At 56.7% G+C, this 17529-nt stretch overlaps 1 protein-coding gene across 1 annotated transcript in view; it reads right to left on the bottom strand.

Annotated features, from left to right (window-relative positions):
- Nucleotides 1-225: 225 nt before the first annotated feature.
- PLXNA1 (plexin A1) overlaps nucleotides 226-17529 on the bottom strand; it is a 53074-nt gene continuing 35770 nt past the window's right edge. The window contains exons 22-32 of the mRNA XM_006102367.3: nucleotides 16426-16682; nucleotides 16023-16089; nucleotides 9656-9802; nucleotides 9394-9553; nucleotides 8496-8599; nucleotides 7906-8002; nucleotides 7356-7546; nucleotides 7067-7236; nucleotides 5693-5905; nucleotides 5467-5617; nucleotides 226-3533 (exon numbers count right to left, since the gene is read on the bottom strand). Coding sequence (XP_006102429.1) covers nucleotides 3438-3533; nucleotides 5467-5617; nucleotides 5693-5905; nucleotides 7067-7236; nucleotides 7356-7546; nucleotides 7906-8002; nucleotides 8496-8599; nucleotides 9394-9553; nucleotides 9656-9802; nucleotides 16023-16089; nucleotides 16426-16682 — 1653 coding nt within the window. The 3' untranslated portion in view covers nucleotides 226-3437. The remainder of the gene's footprint in view (nucleotides 3534-5466; nucleotides 5618-5692; nucleotides 5906-7066; nucleotides 7237-7355; nucleotides 7547-7905; nucleotides 8003-8495; nucleotides 8600-9393; nucleotides 9554-9655; nucleotides 9803-16022; nucleotides 16090-16425; nucleotides 16683-17529) is intronic.

Raw genomic sequence — 17529 nt, 5'->3', positions numbered from 1 at the left:
AAGGCCCAGGCGCCTGCAGGTTCTTCGCACACAGAGCAATGCAGTCCCGGCCTGGGCAGCACACCTGTGGGGCTGCTGAAACCCTGGAGGCCAAGAATCAGCACCTGTGGCCACTAGTCCTAGCATAGCTGGAACTTCTGAGTAAGATGTGCTTGCAGTCTTTGGCACATGCCACCCCCACACCCCGAGAACCCCCCTCAGCAAGAAAAGCCCAGAGCCATGAGCTTTAGCAAAAATGTTTAATCTCTCCTTAATGTTTGTATTTACAAGTACTAAATCTGAAGAACAGTAAAATAGGAAATGACCGTGTATTTACACAACCTGTGGGCTGAGCGCCCCTTCAGCCACACTGCTCCTGGGAGAGGCAGTGGCAGGGGCGGCTCAGGCCGCCGAGTGATTGCTCTTCTTTTGGGTGGGGGCCCTGTGGCGGTAAAGGACAGCTAATTGTGGGCTTCATCTTAAAAATATCTCTCTGTAAATATATCTATTCTAGCGTGTGTAGCACCAACATGAGCCATCACATCCAGAACTGGGAGAAGAACCAGGGCGGAGGCTCTCAGCAAGGTCAGACCAGGGAGGGTGGGAACATCTAGGGCCCTCCATCTTGGGGTGACCCTGGCTGCTCCGCCCTGGGTCAGGGAGTGCAGGGCAAGCTCGAGGTATATTGAGAGGCCGGGCTCCCAGACCAAGGCATGAGCCGTCCCCGGGCACTCCTGAGACAAGAGTGGGGAAGGTTGGAAGGGACAGCCGGGGGCAGGACAGGCCATAGCAGCAGTGCCTGGGACAGGACGGTGTCCCTGCACAGCACTCCGTGCCGTGGCCCAGACTCCCTGGGTCTGCACAGGGACTTCACTGCAGAGTGGCACTCCATCTCCAGGCTCCTGCCAGGGCCCCACACCCCCCAGGCCAGTGCCAGAGCTGGGGGTCAGAGCCCCTGGCAGGACAACGCTTGGGAGGTGGTGGTACAGTGCCTGGGCCCAGGGCCTGGGGTGCTACAGAGCTCGGAGGACTGAGAGCCACTGACAAGAACTCAGAACCTAACTCCAAGACCTGGCGGGAAGGGAGGTGCGGGACCTGCTGCACCGAGCAGCCAGCAGGCTTAGAATCAGCTCGATCAGCTCATATGTAAACAGATATTGCTAAAGTGCTTGCGCCTGACAGGTGTGCGCTATTAGGTGGGCCGCCCCTCCTCCCCCCCGGAATAGCCTCGGGAGGTGAGCGCGGGGCTGTCTGCAGGCTGGGAGGCCTCAGGAAGGGTTGGAACTGGATTCTGAAGAGGGCAGAGCAGGGAACTGGAAGAACAGGGCTTCCACTGGAAGCCAGCATCCAGGGAAGACTTTGGAGGAAACGAGGTCCACACCCAGGCACAGCCAGGCAGCATCAGAGAGGAGCAGGGTGCACCCTGGGACTGGAATCCAGGCCAGAGCAGTGGCCACCAAAAAGCAAGCTTCATCTCTGACAGGTCTCAGTTCTGCCCCATGCTGGCCCACGGACGAGCCCACCGGGCTGCACGAGTGTCAGACGGGCTGCCTGGGCTCCAGCTACTCATCCACGGCAGCGGGAGACAGAGCCCTGCTCATCACCCACGGGGCGGGTGAGGGGGAACCGTTTTCCCCGGTTCCAGTCAGGTTCTCAGGTTCCCCGCTGCTTCCCCACGCAAGGGGCAGCCCTTAACCCATCTCCAAGGTGTGCAGCCTGGCCCATGCAGCTTAGCGGGGTCCTCAAGATGACGCTGGCCACAGTTAGCTGTCCCTTAAAGTCCATGGGAATCTTTAGTACCGTCAAAAAAGTGAACTTGAAGAGGGGGGCCGCTTGTCTGCTTTCACAAGTGACTAATTAAAAAACATTTTAAAAAGTGTCTAACATCTCTAGTATTCAACACTTGCAGTTTTAAAAAGATCAAGTCAGACTTAACGCTAGCACAGTCATGCAGGAACTCACAGCCCCTCGCCCTGGAAGCTGGGGGTGGGGGGCGCCAAGAGAAGTTCTCTCCTTTATACATCAAAACAAATAAAATAAAAAAAACAGGACAAACCACAGGTCGAGGGGTGGAGGCCTGGAGTGTTCCGCTCAGGGAATCTGGCCACTTGCTTCACGACCATTTGGTATTGCTTTCCCACTGCCTTAATTTTCTTATTCTAAATTGTTTGTAAAATTTCTCCTCCTCCAGTCAGCTATACAGGACCCCACTGGGGCTGGAGACTGAGGCTAGAGCCACATATATATATATACATATATATATATATACACACACACACATATATATACTAATGTACAGGTTTTGTTTTAGTTAAAAATTTGTTCTCTCTTGCTCACTGAAGGCAGGGTGGACAGAGCCAACCACCAGGCCCTCTGGTCACTGTGTCCTGCTCCCAGCCAGGCCAGAGTATGACCCAGGACCCTGCCCTGTTCCTGGCCACCCCAACAGAGTGCAGCAGGATTTCTTTGTTCCCCCTAAAGAACAAAAAATAGCCCCAGACGTCCCATTGCGTGTGAGGGGCCAGCATGCTGCTGAGATGCCAGACTGGAAGCCGCTGGAGGTGGATGTGGAGAGAGGGGGAGGCAGAGATGCAGGGAGGGAATCGGACGGTCGGGCTGCTCCCAGGAGCTCCACGCTGGAGAGCTGGCCCAGAGCGGATGCAGGGGAGGAATAAATAATGGGAATGTGCTCATGACTGGAGCTCCAGGCCCCAGTGGCCCCCAGAGGCACAGCCCTGAGGACACACAGGGAGTCGCTGAGTCCTTCTGGAATTCACCTGGGAGCGGGGGCGCTGCCTTCCTGCAGCCCCTCCACAGGAGGGAGCTGGGCCTCTCTCTGGGCGAGGTGCTCCTGCCTCCACCGCAGAGCACGCGGTGAATCGGAGGATGGTGGTGCGGTGCAGCAGCTAGCGTGAGGGTGGCAGGCGGGTGGCAATAGTCCAGACTGACTTCAGCTCACCTTGGCCAGGCCTGGCATTTAGCCTCCCCAGGCTGCCAGACAGGCTTCAGCCCTTATACTCTGCCAGGGAAGCCGAGAAGGCTGACCCCCTCCAGCCCCTCTTCCTGGCCCTTCTGGCCTCGCCAGCCTGGCTTCGAGGAGACAACCAGATTGGCATCCCTCCTCCCAGAGGGCCCAGCCTTACTCTCCAGGTCTTCAACAGTCACCGGCGTCTCCAAGGTCTCCAGCTGCAACCGGAATCCCCCTGCCCTGTGGCCAGCAGCTCTGGGCACGGAGGGTGCGGCAGGCACCGTCTCACCCACACCAGTAAGAACCAGGACCCCCAGCCAGGGGGGAGAGAGGCGGGGAGGACGCCAGCCTGCACGCCTGCCCCGAGCACACAGGCACTCGGCACACGTGGGGGAAGGCTGCCTCCAGGGACTTCCCAGCTTTGGCTGTCGTTGGAGGCCACCCTGCGGCCCTCTCACTCATCTCCCGTTGGGCAGTGGTGGCGGGTGGCTCAGCTGCTCAGGGCCATCGTGTCCACCACCTGCTCCAGCTTGCTCCGGAGCCGCTGCCGGCGAGCCTGCTCGTCCTTCTCCAGGGCCATCAGGATCTGCAGGGGCAGGCAGGGTGTTAGCGAGCCTGCCAGGCTCGCTAGGCTCACATGGGACCACCTCATAGAAGCTTGGAGGACTACACTCACTAAGCAAGTGGCATGGCAGGGGCTGGCGGGGCTCTGCAGCAGATACCTAATTCCATCCCTTCCACTGTGAGCTGAGGAACCTGGGTTTTGAACCTGGATCCCCACGTGACTGGTATGAAGACTGAGTCCCCCTGCCCCCTGGTCACTATTCCTACACTCGACCCACAAAACACCAGCCCCAAACAGGGCTCTGGTCACAGCCAGCCCTTCATGTCCTCTTGGTGCAGTTCCCCGCGAGGCTACTGGGGACACGGACATGCCGCCACCCCCTGGAGACCCTCCCTGCACAGCAACTCAGCCTGTTGCTCCCAGACTCCAGGAAGCAGGAGCACCCTAAGTCCACACTCCGGTTCCGCTGGTGCCTCAGCCTGCCAGCACGTCGCCTCCCACCACCTGTTTCTCTGGCCCCTGACAGTGCAGCTCTGCAGAGAACCTCTAGCTTCTTTGCTCTCCCTCATGAGCCCGAGGGCAGGCTTTAGTCTCCTAAGTCCACGCTCCGGTTCCCGCTGGTGCCTCAGCCTGCCAGCACGTCGCCTCCCACCACCTGTTTCTCTGGCCCCTGAGAGAGGGGGAGGCAGAGATGCAGGGAGGGAATCGGACGGTCGGGCTGCTCCCAGGAGCTCCACGCTGGAGAGCTGGCCCAGGCGGCATCTCCAGGTCACCCAGGATCTGTTGCTTATCCTTCTCAGCCCCAGGACACCTGCCCAACCTCACTTCCGAATACCCAGCCCCAGCTCTGAGTCTCAGCCGTCCTCTTCCTGCTCCGCACTCACCTCTAGGGCCATCTTGCTGCTGCCGACCCCCACTCGCTAACCCTGGAGCCTGAGTCTCTCCCGAGACCCAGCTCCACCTCAAACTTAAATGAAAGTCCAAGGCGGATTCCTTGGACTTTGCCACCTCCCGTAGTTCACTCCACCTTAAGTCTGGAGTCACACCCCATAGTCAGTCTGATCAGCAAGTCCTGATCCCTCCCTCCCATGGCCCAGCCCTTACATGGTCCCTGACTCCCCCTCCCCCTGGGCACCCGACAGTCAGATCACAGCTCTGTCTCCAAACCCTGATGGCCTGTCTCACAGGAAAGCCCAAGTTCCCCAAGGCCTGCACACCCAGCGACAGGCCCCTTGCCTCAGCCTGGCCTACCTCTCCCCCTCCTCCTCTCAGCCTCCTGGCCTCCATGGCCCTGTAGCCAGGCCCACTCTGGCCTCAGGGCCTTAGCAATGGCCATGCCCATCCTGCCTCTCCGGCCCTGTGTGCCCCAACCAATTCAGCCCACGAGTCAGCCCTCCTTCCTCAGGAAGCCCCAGCTCTGTGTAGCAGATGACAAGCAGACCTGCTGCAGGCTCACTCCAGGTCAGCAGAAAATGCTAAAGGAGGAAGGCTCTGGAGATGCCCGCTCAGGCCCATCAACCTTGTAATGCAAGCAGGTCAAACTCACAGCCCACATGCCTCATTTATTTAAGGAGGCATGTGGCCCGCCGGCCGCGAGTTTGACATGCTTGTTGTAATGGGTCCTTAAAGAACAGTCACTCACCAACCTGTGTTCTCCACTTTAGGAAGCCACTACAATCTGCTCCCCTGCTCCCCCAACCCCCCGTGCCCAGAAGCATGCTCCCTGGCCTGCTACAGCCCAGCCGGACCCTGCCAGGCCTGATGGACAATCAAACAGCGCTGTATCCCTGCCTCAGCACGTGAGGTGGCCAATGGGCAAGCAGATCGGAGGAGGCAGGCACTGGATGCAGTTGGCAGAAGGGCCCTGGGGAGGGAGCCCTGCTTGGCAAGGCCTAGTGAAGGGCTGAGCAGGTGGTGTGAAGCAGGCGGACTTGGGCAAGGCTGGTGTGCTCACCTCATCCTTGTACTTGGTGATGTAGGAGTAGATCTCATGCAAGGCGCTCATGCTGTTGAACTGGCTCAGGTGTAGTCGTGACTGCTCGGCCAAGTATGCACTCATGTCCTGGTCGCTGATGGCAGGCATCTTGGCAATATCAGCATAGTACCTGCAGGCAGATGGCTGGCGCATGAGCTGGGTCCCAGCCCTCCGCTGCCGCCCACCCCCTGCACACTCGCCGCACCTCTCCACCCAGCTCTTATAGTTGGGGATGTCCTTGGCGTAGAGCAGTTTGTTGGAAGGCGAATCCTTGCCCAGCTTGTGCTCAGAGGTGGAGCAGGAGTCCATGAAGGTCTGGGCCACCACCGACAGGCAGGCATCCGTGATGCTGCTCTTGTGGATGTCGAACACAAACTGTGGATTCTTGATCACGTTCACCCAGAAGCGCAGGGGCAGGCTGCGTGGGCAGGTCAGATGCATGGTCAGTACCCCTCCCAGCCAACCTGGCTCTGACTCTCTGTGACCATGGATTTCCATGCAGATGGGGAAATTGAGGCCTAGAGAGGGGCGAGGATTCTCAGGAGGTGAGAGCTGTCTCCTGCCACCCGCACTCCGGGAGGACAGTCCTCCACATGGTCACAGGCGTACACATGCACTCACACACGATCACAAGCCTGCTTCTGCACCAGAGGGGCTCCAGGGGACACATCCCACAGACATTTGACCTCTGTGCCCAAAATGCCACCCCTAAAACAGCCATCAACTGGGCTACTTGAGGCTGTTTAAATTGAAATAAACAAAGTTAAAAATTCAGAAACTCAGCTGCAGAAGTCACAAGTCAATGCTCAGTAGCCACACGGGGCCGACAGCCACCACTCTGGATCTAGAACATTCTGTCATTGCAGAGAATTCTCCTGGATGGTGCAGACCAGACGATGCTCCTTCCTTGGTGCCCCATGGAACCCCTCCAAGGCCCATGGGCAGCACAGGCCAAGCCCGAGACTCAGGGCTGCATCCAGGCTTGGGAAGTGGCAGCATGTGGAGACCAGAGTGCTGCGAGGGGAAAGGCTACCAGGGATCAGAGGGGAAGAGGCCAGAGGCCCAGGAGCTTCTCGGAGATGGGCCAGATGCTGCGGGGCACATGCTCAGGCTCAGGGAGACAAAAGCCGACTGAGAAGTGGGTGCTGGGGTGGAGTGCTGACTACCTGAGGGGGTGAGAGTCCCAGAGTGTTTGCTGTCACTACCACTGCTGTCCTCATCACTGCCAATGACTGGCACAGGCCTGGTCCATCAACTTCATTTCTCACACAAAGCCCACACTCACACCCTTGCACAGAGCCATGTGTGCAGACATGCAGGTGCCACAGCAAAGGGGCTCCTCTGAGCTGAAGCAGAGGCCATGCCCAGTCCCAGAGCTCGGGGGGCAGTGGAAGGCCCTCAGATGGGTGAATCAGGAAGGCCCACATGAAGAGGGTCTGACCACAGCAGGGAGAGAGCAAACCCAGGCCAGCCTTTCCCCTCACCCATCAGAACAGGGCACCCAGAGGACAGGCTGCTCAGACCCCGCCTCCCTGGCTGTGCCCCACCTGCCCAACTGCCAACCCCACTCCAAAGGTACCAGTTGCTCTTCCAGGTGTGGCGCACATCTGAGTCGTGTATCTGGTGCTGATCGGCCTGCTCGTCCAGGAAGTCGAACATATACTTGATGGCCAGTGGCAGGGCCGAGCCCCGGTGTGCCGTGCTAAAGATGGTCTCAAACAGGTCATCCACAAACTTCTGCAGCGTACCCTGCAGGCAGGAAAGGCACAGAGCTCCAGGGCACCACCGGCAGCCCCTAAGCTCCTTGGTGACCTGGGCAGCTGGCTGTGCTGCGCCCACGTCCCCACCGCCTGCCCATCCAGGCCTACCTTGGTGGCCAGCAACCGCGTCAGGTAGATCTCTGAGACCATCTTGCTGCCACGGTCACCCTCCCGCTGGTCCAGGTGGTCGTGGTTCTTGACCAGGTGCCACAGCTTGGTGCCGCTCTCCAGGTCAGGTGTGATCATGGGTGTGCGTGAGCGCAGGCTGTCGGGGCTGCTGGCTGTGCGTAGCATGCTCTCTGCAGGCACCACACAGTCAGCTGGCAGGCCCACTGCCTCCAGTACCCACACCCTGCCCTGGCCCTGGCTGGGCAGCCTCGGACTAGAAGCTCCTCTGTCTGAGCCTGTTTCCACCTCTGAAAACTAGGGTCCTCAGCCCCGGCTACCTGGGTTGTGAGGGACAGAGGATGACATGTTGTGTATGGGTGTGTGCTACAGGGGAAAGGTGAAGCCTCCAAACGGAGGGAAAGGCTGTGTCCAAGTGATGGCCCATGATGTGCCCCTTCTGACCTCGGCATGGCCCTGCCGCAGAAGGGCCCAGGGGAGGCGTGCTCTCCAGGCCAGTGAGCCCTGCCCGCTGCCCCACCCGACCTCTCACCATATCTGCTCAGGGACTTAGTGAAGGTGGACGAGTTGGAGATGTTGTAGGCCGATGTCTGTTTGGGCACCAGAGCCACCGAGGACCCATCCGTCACCTGTGGGCAGAGGGCCGGGAGACTCATGACCCACCGCTGGGAGCTGTGGTGACACCTCCAGTCCTTCCCAGTGCTGTGCTGGAGGCCAGTAACCTCACCACTCTGAGCCCCAGTCAGGTGGCAGGCCCACTGCACCCAGCACCCACACCCTGCCCTTTCCCACCGCAAAGGGGCTCCTCTGAGCCGGAGCAGAGGCCATGCCCAGTCCCAGAGCACGGGAGGCAGTGGATGCCCCTCAGATGGGCGAGTGGCCAAGGGCCACGTGAAGAGGGACTGACCATAGCAGGGAGAGAGCAAACCCAGGCCAGCCTTTGGTACACCTCCAGATGAGCCCAGTGGTGGGACTGGGAAGGTAATACATGTGACCCATGTCCCTCTTTTTGCCAACATCTGCCGCCTATACACAACCAGGGGCTGGACACCAGCTTCTGCACTGCCTTGGAGCCTGAGGAGAGGCTGAGCCATGGCCCGAGGGTGGGAGGTGCAGGGTCACCTGATAATGAGCCAGAGTATTCAACCTCTTCCAGTCGTTGTCAATCTTGGTGGTGACATCCTCATCCTGCAGGATGATTCGCGCCATGCGGCCCTGGCGCCACTCTGAAGAGAGGAAAACGGTGAGGGGTGGGGCCGCAGGCAGGTGCCTCATTTCCCCCTTTCCTTGGTCTCCCTCTCAGCCCAGGAGCACGGGTGTCCCAGGGGCACTTAGTGCAGAGCCTCCTCCCTGCCTCCCTCCCAGCAGCTCGCAGCCTGGCTCAGAGCAGGAAGCATGTGCCCCCAGCAGCAGCTGTCCCGCCCCAGGCAGCTGACCCCCACATAACACCGGCCTTTGAGCTCTAGGAAGCTCTTCCAACCCCTCAGCCTGGCACTGAAGGCCTCCATGGTGGTGCCCCCACTTCTCCAGCCACATCTATGGTGGGACTCCCTAGTCCCAGGCCTGCTGCTCCTCCTCTGCCACCTCTCTCAGCTCTGTGGGTACCCCTACATGCCCAGCTCATGAGCCACAGTGCCACTCCCTGCCCCAACTCCGATGGCCCACTGTCCTCCTCCAGTAAGTGGGAACCCCAATCCCTGACCCTTACCTGGACAGGGTGGCTCTCTAAGTGTACTCCCTGATTCCATCCTCAACCCCACCTGCCTCCACCCTGCCCTGCCCACATCCAGAGCTGTTGGAATTACATCCCTTCCCTCAAGCCCTCACACCCCTCCATGGCCTCCAGCACCCTCCACCAGCAGCCAGTGCCTGGCCTGGAACAAGAGGCCCTGCTTGAACTTCTCCAGCCCCTACACCCAACTCCTTGCACACCTTGGGAGGCGCCACCTTGGCAGGCCCATTGCTCAGAACCTCAGCACGGCCACACTGCCAAATAGCATGGAGCCCCTCCCTCACTCACCCAGGTCCATGTCCCCAGTCTTGGGCCGCTGGGAGTAAGGCACACCCTTGTACACAGCGTCCAGCAGCTTCTCCTTGACCTGCGTCACTGTGTCGCAGTTTAGTCCCTTCACTGGCACCTCAGGTGCGTTCTCGTTCTCAGGGTTCACACAGTTCAGGGTCTGGGGGAAGAAGGGGTGCAGCATCAGCACTCACCTCTCAGGGAGTAGGCCTGCGGGAGAGCATGGGTGGGGGGCAGGGCAGGACGCTGGGCCTGCGCTCACCAGCATCTTGTAGTCGATCTGCTGCCGGATCAGCTTGTCCTCACTCAGGGAGTAGCGTGCCTCACCCGTGATGGCATCGATGGGGCCCTTCTCCATCTGCTGCTTGATGGCGCAGTACAGCATAAACAGAGGCTCCCCTGCGCACTCCTGTGGCACAGGTGAGAGGGCAGTCAGGCTGCAGCCAGGACCCCAGGGGCTTCCAGCCCTGCCCACCCGCCCCCACCCTTCTGGTGCCTCTGCACCGTTCCCGCAAGGAGAAATCAGCAACATTTTCAAATTCTTCTAAGAAGGCACGTAGAAGCCTGGTTCCAGAGCCCAACAAAGACTGTGCAAGAGAGTAAGTTAAACAGACCTGCTGCCCCTATGAATGTTGACGTGAAAACCCCAACGCGACCTTAGCAAAGAGTGTCACGAGGACAGCAGAAAACGCGATGTGGCCACGTGGCCTTCATGCCAAGGAAGACGAAAGCCCTGAGTCCCCCCAGCTCAGGCCTCAGCGGGTCCACTGCCCCAGTCCCTAGCCAGTGCCCTAGCACCCCACTTGCTGGAGCCTGAGGTGCCAACACTGTACTCTGGCCCCCCATGGACCACGACATGGGCAACCCTGTGCCATAGAGAACTTGGTATGACCTTGATTTGTTGGCTGTCAGGGGCCCTCCTAACTGGGACCCCGCCACTGCAGGTAGAGGGCTGCCCCGCTCCGTTACTCGCGAGGTGAGGATGCACCGACACAGGGCAGTTCACCAGCACTGAGGGGCACAGAAGTCCAGAGCCACGGTGCTGTGGGGCGGCCTCTGGGCATTCTGTGAGGGTCTGCTCTGCTCCCACCCTGACCATTGCCCCCCAGCTACCACATCGCAGCCACGAAAGCTGTCTCCTGCTCTTCCAACCACCTAGTGTCCCACCTCAGGGCCTGGGCACTGCTGTCCCTGCAGCCAGCAATCTCTCCTCAGGTCTTCACTGGCCCTTCTGGACTCCACCCAATCTGCCTTCTCAGAAACAGCTCCCGCTGACCACCAGGCCAAAGCTGCTGGCCCTCATCACCATCAGGGCCCTGCTACAACCTCCGGCTGCTGTTGCTCTCTGTGAGGCTCTCTCCCAGCTGGCGTGGAAGCTGCCTGAGGGCCAGAGCACGGCCGGCTCACCCACATTACATCCTAACACCTAGCACGGAGCCTGTGTATGCCTGGGGCTCCAGACACTGCTGGACAACAGATGCCATGAGTGAAAACAGTTGTTGAAGGAAGAGGCTCATGTCCTTACAGCAAAGGGAAGAAAGCCAACATCAGAGCTCACCCGTCCTGTCTGCCCCGGGCTGGCCCTGACTGCAAGAGCCACGCCTCAAGGGGCCCGAGTGTGGGCACAGGCTCCAGCACTGCCTTGGCCCCCGATGGGTGGAGTTCAGGAGTGTGCTCCAAGGAGGCAGCATCCTGGCCACCCCACCCCCTCCGTCACACAAGCAGCAGCTCTGCCCCATAACCAGATGCTCTGGGCACCTTGTTAGCATCTGCAATAATTAAAGAAACAGCCCCAGACTCTCCGACATGCCTACCTCTAAATTATGTTTCATTTGCAAACTTGACTTCATTAAGTCAGCTGGGAAGAAGGCAAGAATGGGTGCAGATTAGGATGCAGTGCCATTAATAGCTGCCTCTTCCTGCAAACCCCATCCGAAGGGAGTGGCTGGGGGACAGACCAAGCACCCGCCCAAGGCTCCTCCCCTGCTTGCACCGCGCAGAGGAGAAAGGGGTATTTCTAAAAGTCAGAAGGAAGAGGTTATTGGCCCAGGGTGACACAGTGAATAAGGGAAGCCAGGATTCTAACCCAGATCCATCTACCTCCAAAGTACCTAGTCCTCAAATGCCAAGTGTCCTCAGAGGGCGTACGCTGAGCCGGCTATCTATGCCTGGCCCAGCCAGCAGGCTCCCCAGTGCTGGCTCCAAACGCTCTTGCAAAACCTGCCCAGATTGGGCAAAGTAGGAATGGAAGATCTAAGGCCAGGAGACAGGAAGGCCCAGAACCCAAGGACCTCTAGTCCTACCCTCCTTGGGCCTCAGTTTCCTATAAAGTGAGGGAAAAGGATGTCCTCAAATGCCTTCCAGCCCCAGCTCTGAACATGCAGAAACTACCAATGAATTTTCAAGTACAAAGATAATACAAATATAGTCTATTCTATAAATGATGTTAGGACAAGTGTTTCTCCACTTCGGAGGGGGGAGGGGGAATCAAGTGGGAGCCTACCTCACAGAGTACACAAATAAAAATCAATTCTATGAACAACACAGGAGTTATACAAAATGGAAACTTTGTATTTTAAAAAAAACCTGTATAAAATACTGGAAGAAATAACTCTAAAAAAGCAAAAGCAATTAAGGATAAAAAAAAAGACATTAAAAAAATAAAAGTGGCCAATCAAAAAAGGATGCCCAAGTTATTAGAGAAACAGTAATTAAAGCAACCAGCTGGCAAAGATGAAAAAAGAAAGCTGATAAAGTAGGTGTTATCCAAGGCCTGGGTAAGATTCTAAAACACTGAATCGGTGCAACCCTTTTTTGCAGGACAACTTTGCAGCATATATTCCAATAAAAAATGAACATGCCTGATCACCTACAATCATCGTTCTGGACATCCACTTCAGCATGAACACGCAAAGATCACTGATCAGCATGCTGGCCACAGTGCAGGGCACAGAGAGGAAAAATGCAACCTCTCCTACCACCTCGGGCAGCACAGCACTCACACTGGGAACATTATGCAACTGTTAACAAGAAGGAAAACGGGCCCTGACCAGTTTGGCTCAGTGGATCGAGAGCTGGCTGCGGACTGAAGGGTCCTGAGTTCGATTCCAGTCAAGGGCATGTGCCTTGGTTGCGGGCACATCCCCAGTGGGGGGTGTGCAGGAGGCAGCTAATCGATGTTTCTCTCTCATCGATGTTTCTAACTCTCTAACCCTCTCCCTTCCTCTCTGTAAAAAATCAATAAAATATATTTTTTAAAAAAGAAGGAAAACCACCTGCAGAGGCGGCCACCACACCTTTGCCCGAGGAGGGGAAGCACAGTGCAGTGCAAAATGTATGGCCCTAAAACGGAAAGGACCTGTAGGGAAGAAAAGGTACAACACCAGGGTTTCTTCTTACTAGACGCTATTTATAGATATTTGCTTCCCAGTTCAGAACCCAGCGTGGGAGGACACACATCCCAACACTGATGGTGGTTACCCCAGAACGGGAGGGGGAGGGGGAACGGCTCAGCCCTTTACACTCACTCTGTGCTGTCTAGGTATCTAAAATGAACATGGGTTACTTTTCCAGTTCAATTTTTGTTTGTTTCTTAAAGACAGTAAAGAATGACAGGGATTGGGGTGTTTAAAAACAATGTATGGCACACTAAAAAGAAATGAACTTTCAAGCCATGGGAAGACATGGAGGAACCTCAAGTGCATATTACTACATGAGAGAGGAGTCTGAAAAGGCTACATACTGTATGATTCCAACTACAGGACATACTGGAAAAGGCAAAACTGTGGAGACAGGGAAGTATCAGTGGTTGCTAGGTGAAGAGGTGGCCCACAGGCATCTAGGGCAGTGAAATTACTAATACTGTAATGGTGGGTGCAGGTCACTACCATTTGTCCAAAACCAAATGTGTAGCACCCAGGGCGAACCCTCACGTGAACTATGGCCTTTGGGGGATGTTATTTTAACTTAGGTTCATCGATTGTGACCAATGCACCACTCTGGTGGAGGATGTAATAATGGGGAGGCTGTAAGAGGGCACGTGATACATGGGAAATCTCTGTAATTTCTGCTTGATTTCGCTGTGAAACTAAAATTGTTCTAAAAAGTGTACCAAGTCAAAGTATGGACCAATGGAGAAAAAAGCTGTTATCACGAGAATTTTTTATTTATTGATATGAAATGGAGATGTTAACTAACCTTACCTTTGTGGTAATCATTTCCCAATAAATGTAAATCAAACTCTTATGTTGCATACCTTAAACTTATACAGTGATATATGTCAATTATTTCTTACTGAAACTGAAAAAAAAAAAAAAAATAATACAGTGCACTCATCCCTCTGTACTCACGGTGACTGGTTCCAGGACCTCCCCCATAGCAAACTCGCAGATGCTCAAGTCCCTTATATAAAGTGGCATAATATCTGCATATAATCTACAGACATCCTCCCATTTACTTTAAATAACCTCCAGATTACTTATAATACCTAACACAATGTAAATGCTGTGGAAATAGTTTTATACTGTATTGTTTAGGGAATAACGACAAGAAAAGTCTGTACCTAATCCAGTGTAGATACAACCATCATAGGCCTAACTACATAGTAACACGTCAGTAACAATGTAACATCTCTTTTCCTGAATATTTTTGATCTGTGGTTGGTTGAATCCATGGATATAGGACCTGCAGACACACAGGAGTGACCGTATACACTGAAAAAACCAAAACAGTTGTGGCACAAAGTCAGTGGCCAGCTAATGTAGACGGGAGGAGCCTGAGCCAGTGCCGGGTACCCCTCCTGCAGAACCAAATGGCTCTGGGCCAGTTCCTCCTGCCCAGCACCTCACACATCCATATCGTGAGGGGCAAACATGATATGGGAGTAGGGGGGTGCTCTGAGCAGATCGAAGCACACCCTGGCCCTGCTCAGCTTCTTCAATGGAACCCCATAAGGGTGAGCCAGTCAGCTTGGCCTGTACTCCCAACACTGCCTTCCCACTCCCTTGGCCAGCCCTGGCCTCCTCTCCCCCTATCCGATACCCGACCCGATCCTCCATGAAGTAGCCCCCACCCTCGAGCCCACAGCAGAGCTTCCTGATAGCAGCACCCACTCAACCGCTCTGCCTTCAACCCCCCGTGCCGGCCCCACTTGCCTACTTCCTGCAGCCTGACCCTCCACCTGGCATCCCACAGCACACACCCAATCCAGGCCTCGGACTGGATTTGTCAAGCTGGGACCCCTTTCTCCGCCTGAGGAGCCTCAGGAGCAGACGGGTCGATGAAGCTAAGGCAGCTCAGACCCAGTGGCTCGTGTCCTCTAAACCTGCTTCTCTTGGCTTCCAGAGTGCAATTCAATGAGCGTGTAAATACATCACCGTCTCACAGAATTTTACAGGAAATGCACAACTTTTCCTTACAGGCTCCCAGCTCAGCATAACAAGAACCCCAGCATTTACTGGACACTCTCCACAGGCCTGGATTTTCCCAGATGAGCCCTGCACAGCCTGTCTCCCTGTCCACACAGTACCTCACCCCCACCTCAGAGCCGTCGCTCCCTCTGCCTTGCTAAGCAACTCCCTCCCTTCCTTCCTCAAACCTCACCCACCCCTTGACATCTGCCCCTTTTCACGTGTCCCGACTCCCATTTACCCTCTCTCCCAGCCAGGCAGGACTCTGCTCTGGGCACCTCTACGCCACCAGGGCCTGGGCCCAACAGCATTGAGTGAAGGGCTGAAGGGCCCCTTGGGTGTCCCTGATTCAGTAAGGACACAGGAAACAGAGGTCCATGGCTAAGAAGCAACCATGAGGATATTCAGGCCACTAGGCTCCACTGCCCATCATGCTGGCCATCTGCAGAACGTCTACAGAGGTCAGAGAAATGAGTGGAACATGTATGAACATACACCTGGGGACAGAGGTCAGAAATGAGCGGAACACGTATGAATATACACCCCAGGCTTGGCCTGGGGCCCACTGTCCCCACCTTGTGAGTGTGTCTGCCAAGCCTTCAGATTTCAAGGGAAACCAGATACCTGGGTCTGAGCGATCTCCCACTCTCTACATGCAGCCACACCGGATCCACCTGGACCCACGTCTGGCCTGGGGCTGCAGTTTGTGCCCTCTGCCTCTACCCCTTCTGAGGACGGCCTCCGGTCAGGGCCCGTCTTCTAGGGGTGAGGGACGCTCCCAAGCCTGAACCGGGGCTTGTTTGTGCAGCTTCTCCCCACAACGAGAGCCACCAGGAGGCCCCAGGTGTCTCCCCAGGCTGGCCCAGCCTGGGTGCTGGACACATGGACTCCCTGCCAGGTTGTCCCCCCTCATCCTTAGCTCGAAGCCATGGGTACAGTGCAGAGACCTGGGCCTGTATTCAAACTCCAGCTCAGCCGCACACTAGCTGAGGCCCAAGACAGCTTGCCTCAGAGCTGGGGTGTCCACTCCTGCCTTGGTGGCTGGGTGAGGCCTGGACAGTCTCATGGAGACAGGAGAGGGGCCAATGGGTCCATGTCCTGCGGGAGTCCACTCTGAGCCACTCTGGGCTGAGACTGTGCATCTCTGGCCTCCTTTTTCCTCACACCCATTCATCTGTCCCCAACACCCTCTTGTCGTTCTCTCCTCCCCAGCCCACCTACCTTGAGGAATTTGTACAAAAGGAAGGTGAACCAGTTGGTCAGCATCTTCTCTGCTACTGACTCGGTCCTGGAGACAGACAGAGGCAGGGTGACATAACTTCCACTGCCAGGCCCACACAATATGCCCACCCCCACCATCACCCCTTCCTACAGCACTAAAGGCACTCATGGGCTGGGGAGCTGTGGTGGAGACCCCAGCCCTCGGCCCCAGAAAAGGCCTCTGAGCATGACTCAGGCCTGACACTGATGGCCCCAGAGTGGAGCTCCATGCCCAACATACCAGGTCACCACTACCAATATCTGGCCAGAGGAAACCAGAGCTTCCCCCAGAGCCGCTACAGTAACGCCCCAGGCCGAGCACCCAGCAGGCCTTGGTGTCTGCAGGTGGGAGGTGTGGGCTCACCGCCGCAACAGCAGCTTGGGGTGGTTCTTGCTCTCGAGGTTCTTCTCAATGAGGTCAGACAGCAGCTGCTTGAGCACGCCCGTGGCATACTCCATCTCGCCCTGCAGAGCTGTCATGATGAGCGAGGCCACGTTCCCACGGTCGCGCATGGAGAAGCTGCGTTGGGCCTCCAACGTGCGGATAAAGGTCAGCAGGAAGTGCTTCTTGGTCAGCAGCTGCCCAAACAGTGTCAGTGATTTCTCCACATTGGCCTGTACCTGGGAGGACAGGAGCTTGCTCAGACCCACAGCAGGGTATCCAGTACTGTCATGGAGGGGAGGGGCAGGGCAGGGCCAGAGGGCAGGGCAGGGCCACAGAGCAGGCCTCAGAGGCAGGTGATACCCTGACAGGTGTCCAGGCCTCAACAGTCCTCAGCAGAATGGATGTAGCCTGGCAGCTGCCTGAGATACCCACTCCAGACAGAGACCCAGGCATACCAGCGTCAGTGAGGGGTGTAGAATGAGGGCCTGTTCCTGCCACCATCTAGCAGTTTGGAAGAACAACCCAACACCCCATCTGCTGGGCACTCACTCTGCTCTTGCCACAACCATCAACCCAGAAACCACCCTCCCCACTTCATGGAAGATGCCTGAAGTCCAGTGGGGAAAGAGGCTTATTAGGGCCACATGGCATGGAGGTGGGAAGAGAGGTGGGATGCAGGCGTGGCTGGTTCTCTTATCTGTACCAAGGCTTGTCAGGCAGAGGCCACCAGTGACACCTGGCTCCCAGCTCAGGCAGACAGATGGCAGGTCCCAAGAAGAACACACAGTCACAGCTATGAAAGCAGCCGGACCAGCACAGCAGATAGCAACATCAGGAGAGACCTGACAGAGGACATGGAGCTCCCAACATGCAGCAATCCCAGGGAATGCCTGGGCCCAAGCCAGAGTGACAGGAAATCTTTCAGGTTCAGCCTAAGAGGAAACATCCCACCAATGGAACCACACAGGTGAGCAGGCCCCCAACATGCAAGGTGTGCAGAGAAGGGATGCCCTTGGCTAGAGAACATGACAGAGCTGATCTGCAGAGCCCTGGCTATTCCCAGCGAGGAACTGGGCTCCTGGC

This window comes from Myotis lucifugus, unplaced genomic scaffold (genome assembly GCF_000147115.1).
Source record: "Myotis lucifugus unplaced genomic scaffold, Myoluc2.0 scaffold_410, whole genome shotgun sequence".
In the NCBI taxonomy this organism is placed as follows: Eukaryota; Metazoa; Chordata; class Mammalia; order Chiroptera; family Vespertilionidae; genus Myotis; species Myotis lucifugus.
This window is presented reverse-complemented; position numbering and strand designations above follow the sequence as displayed.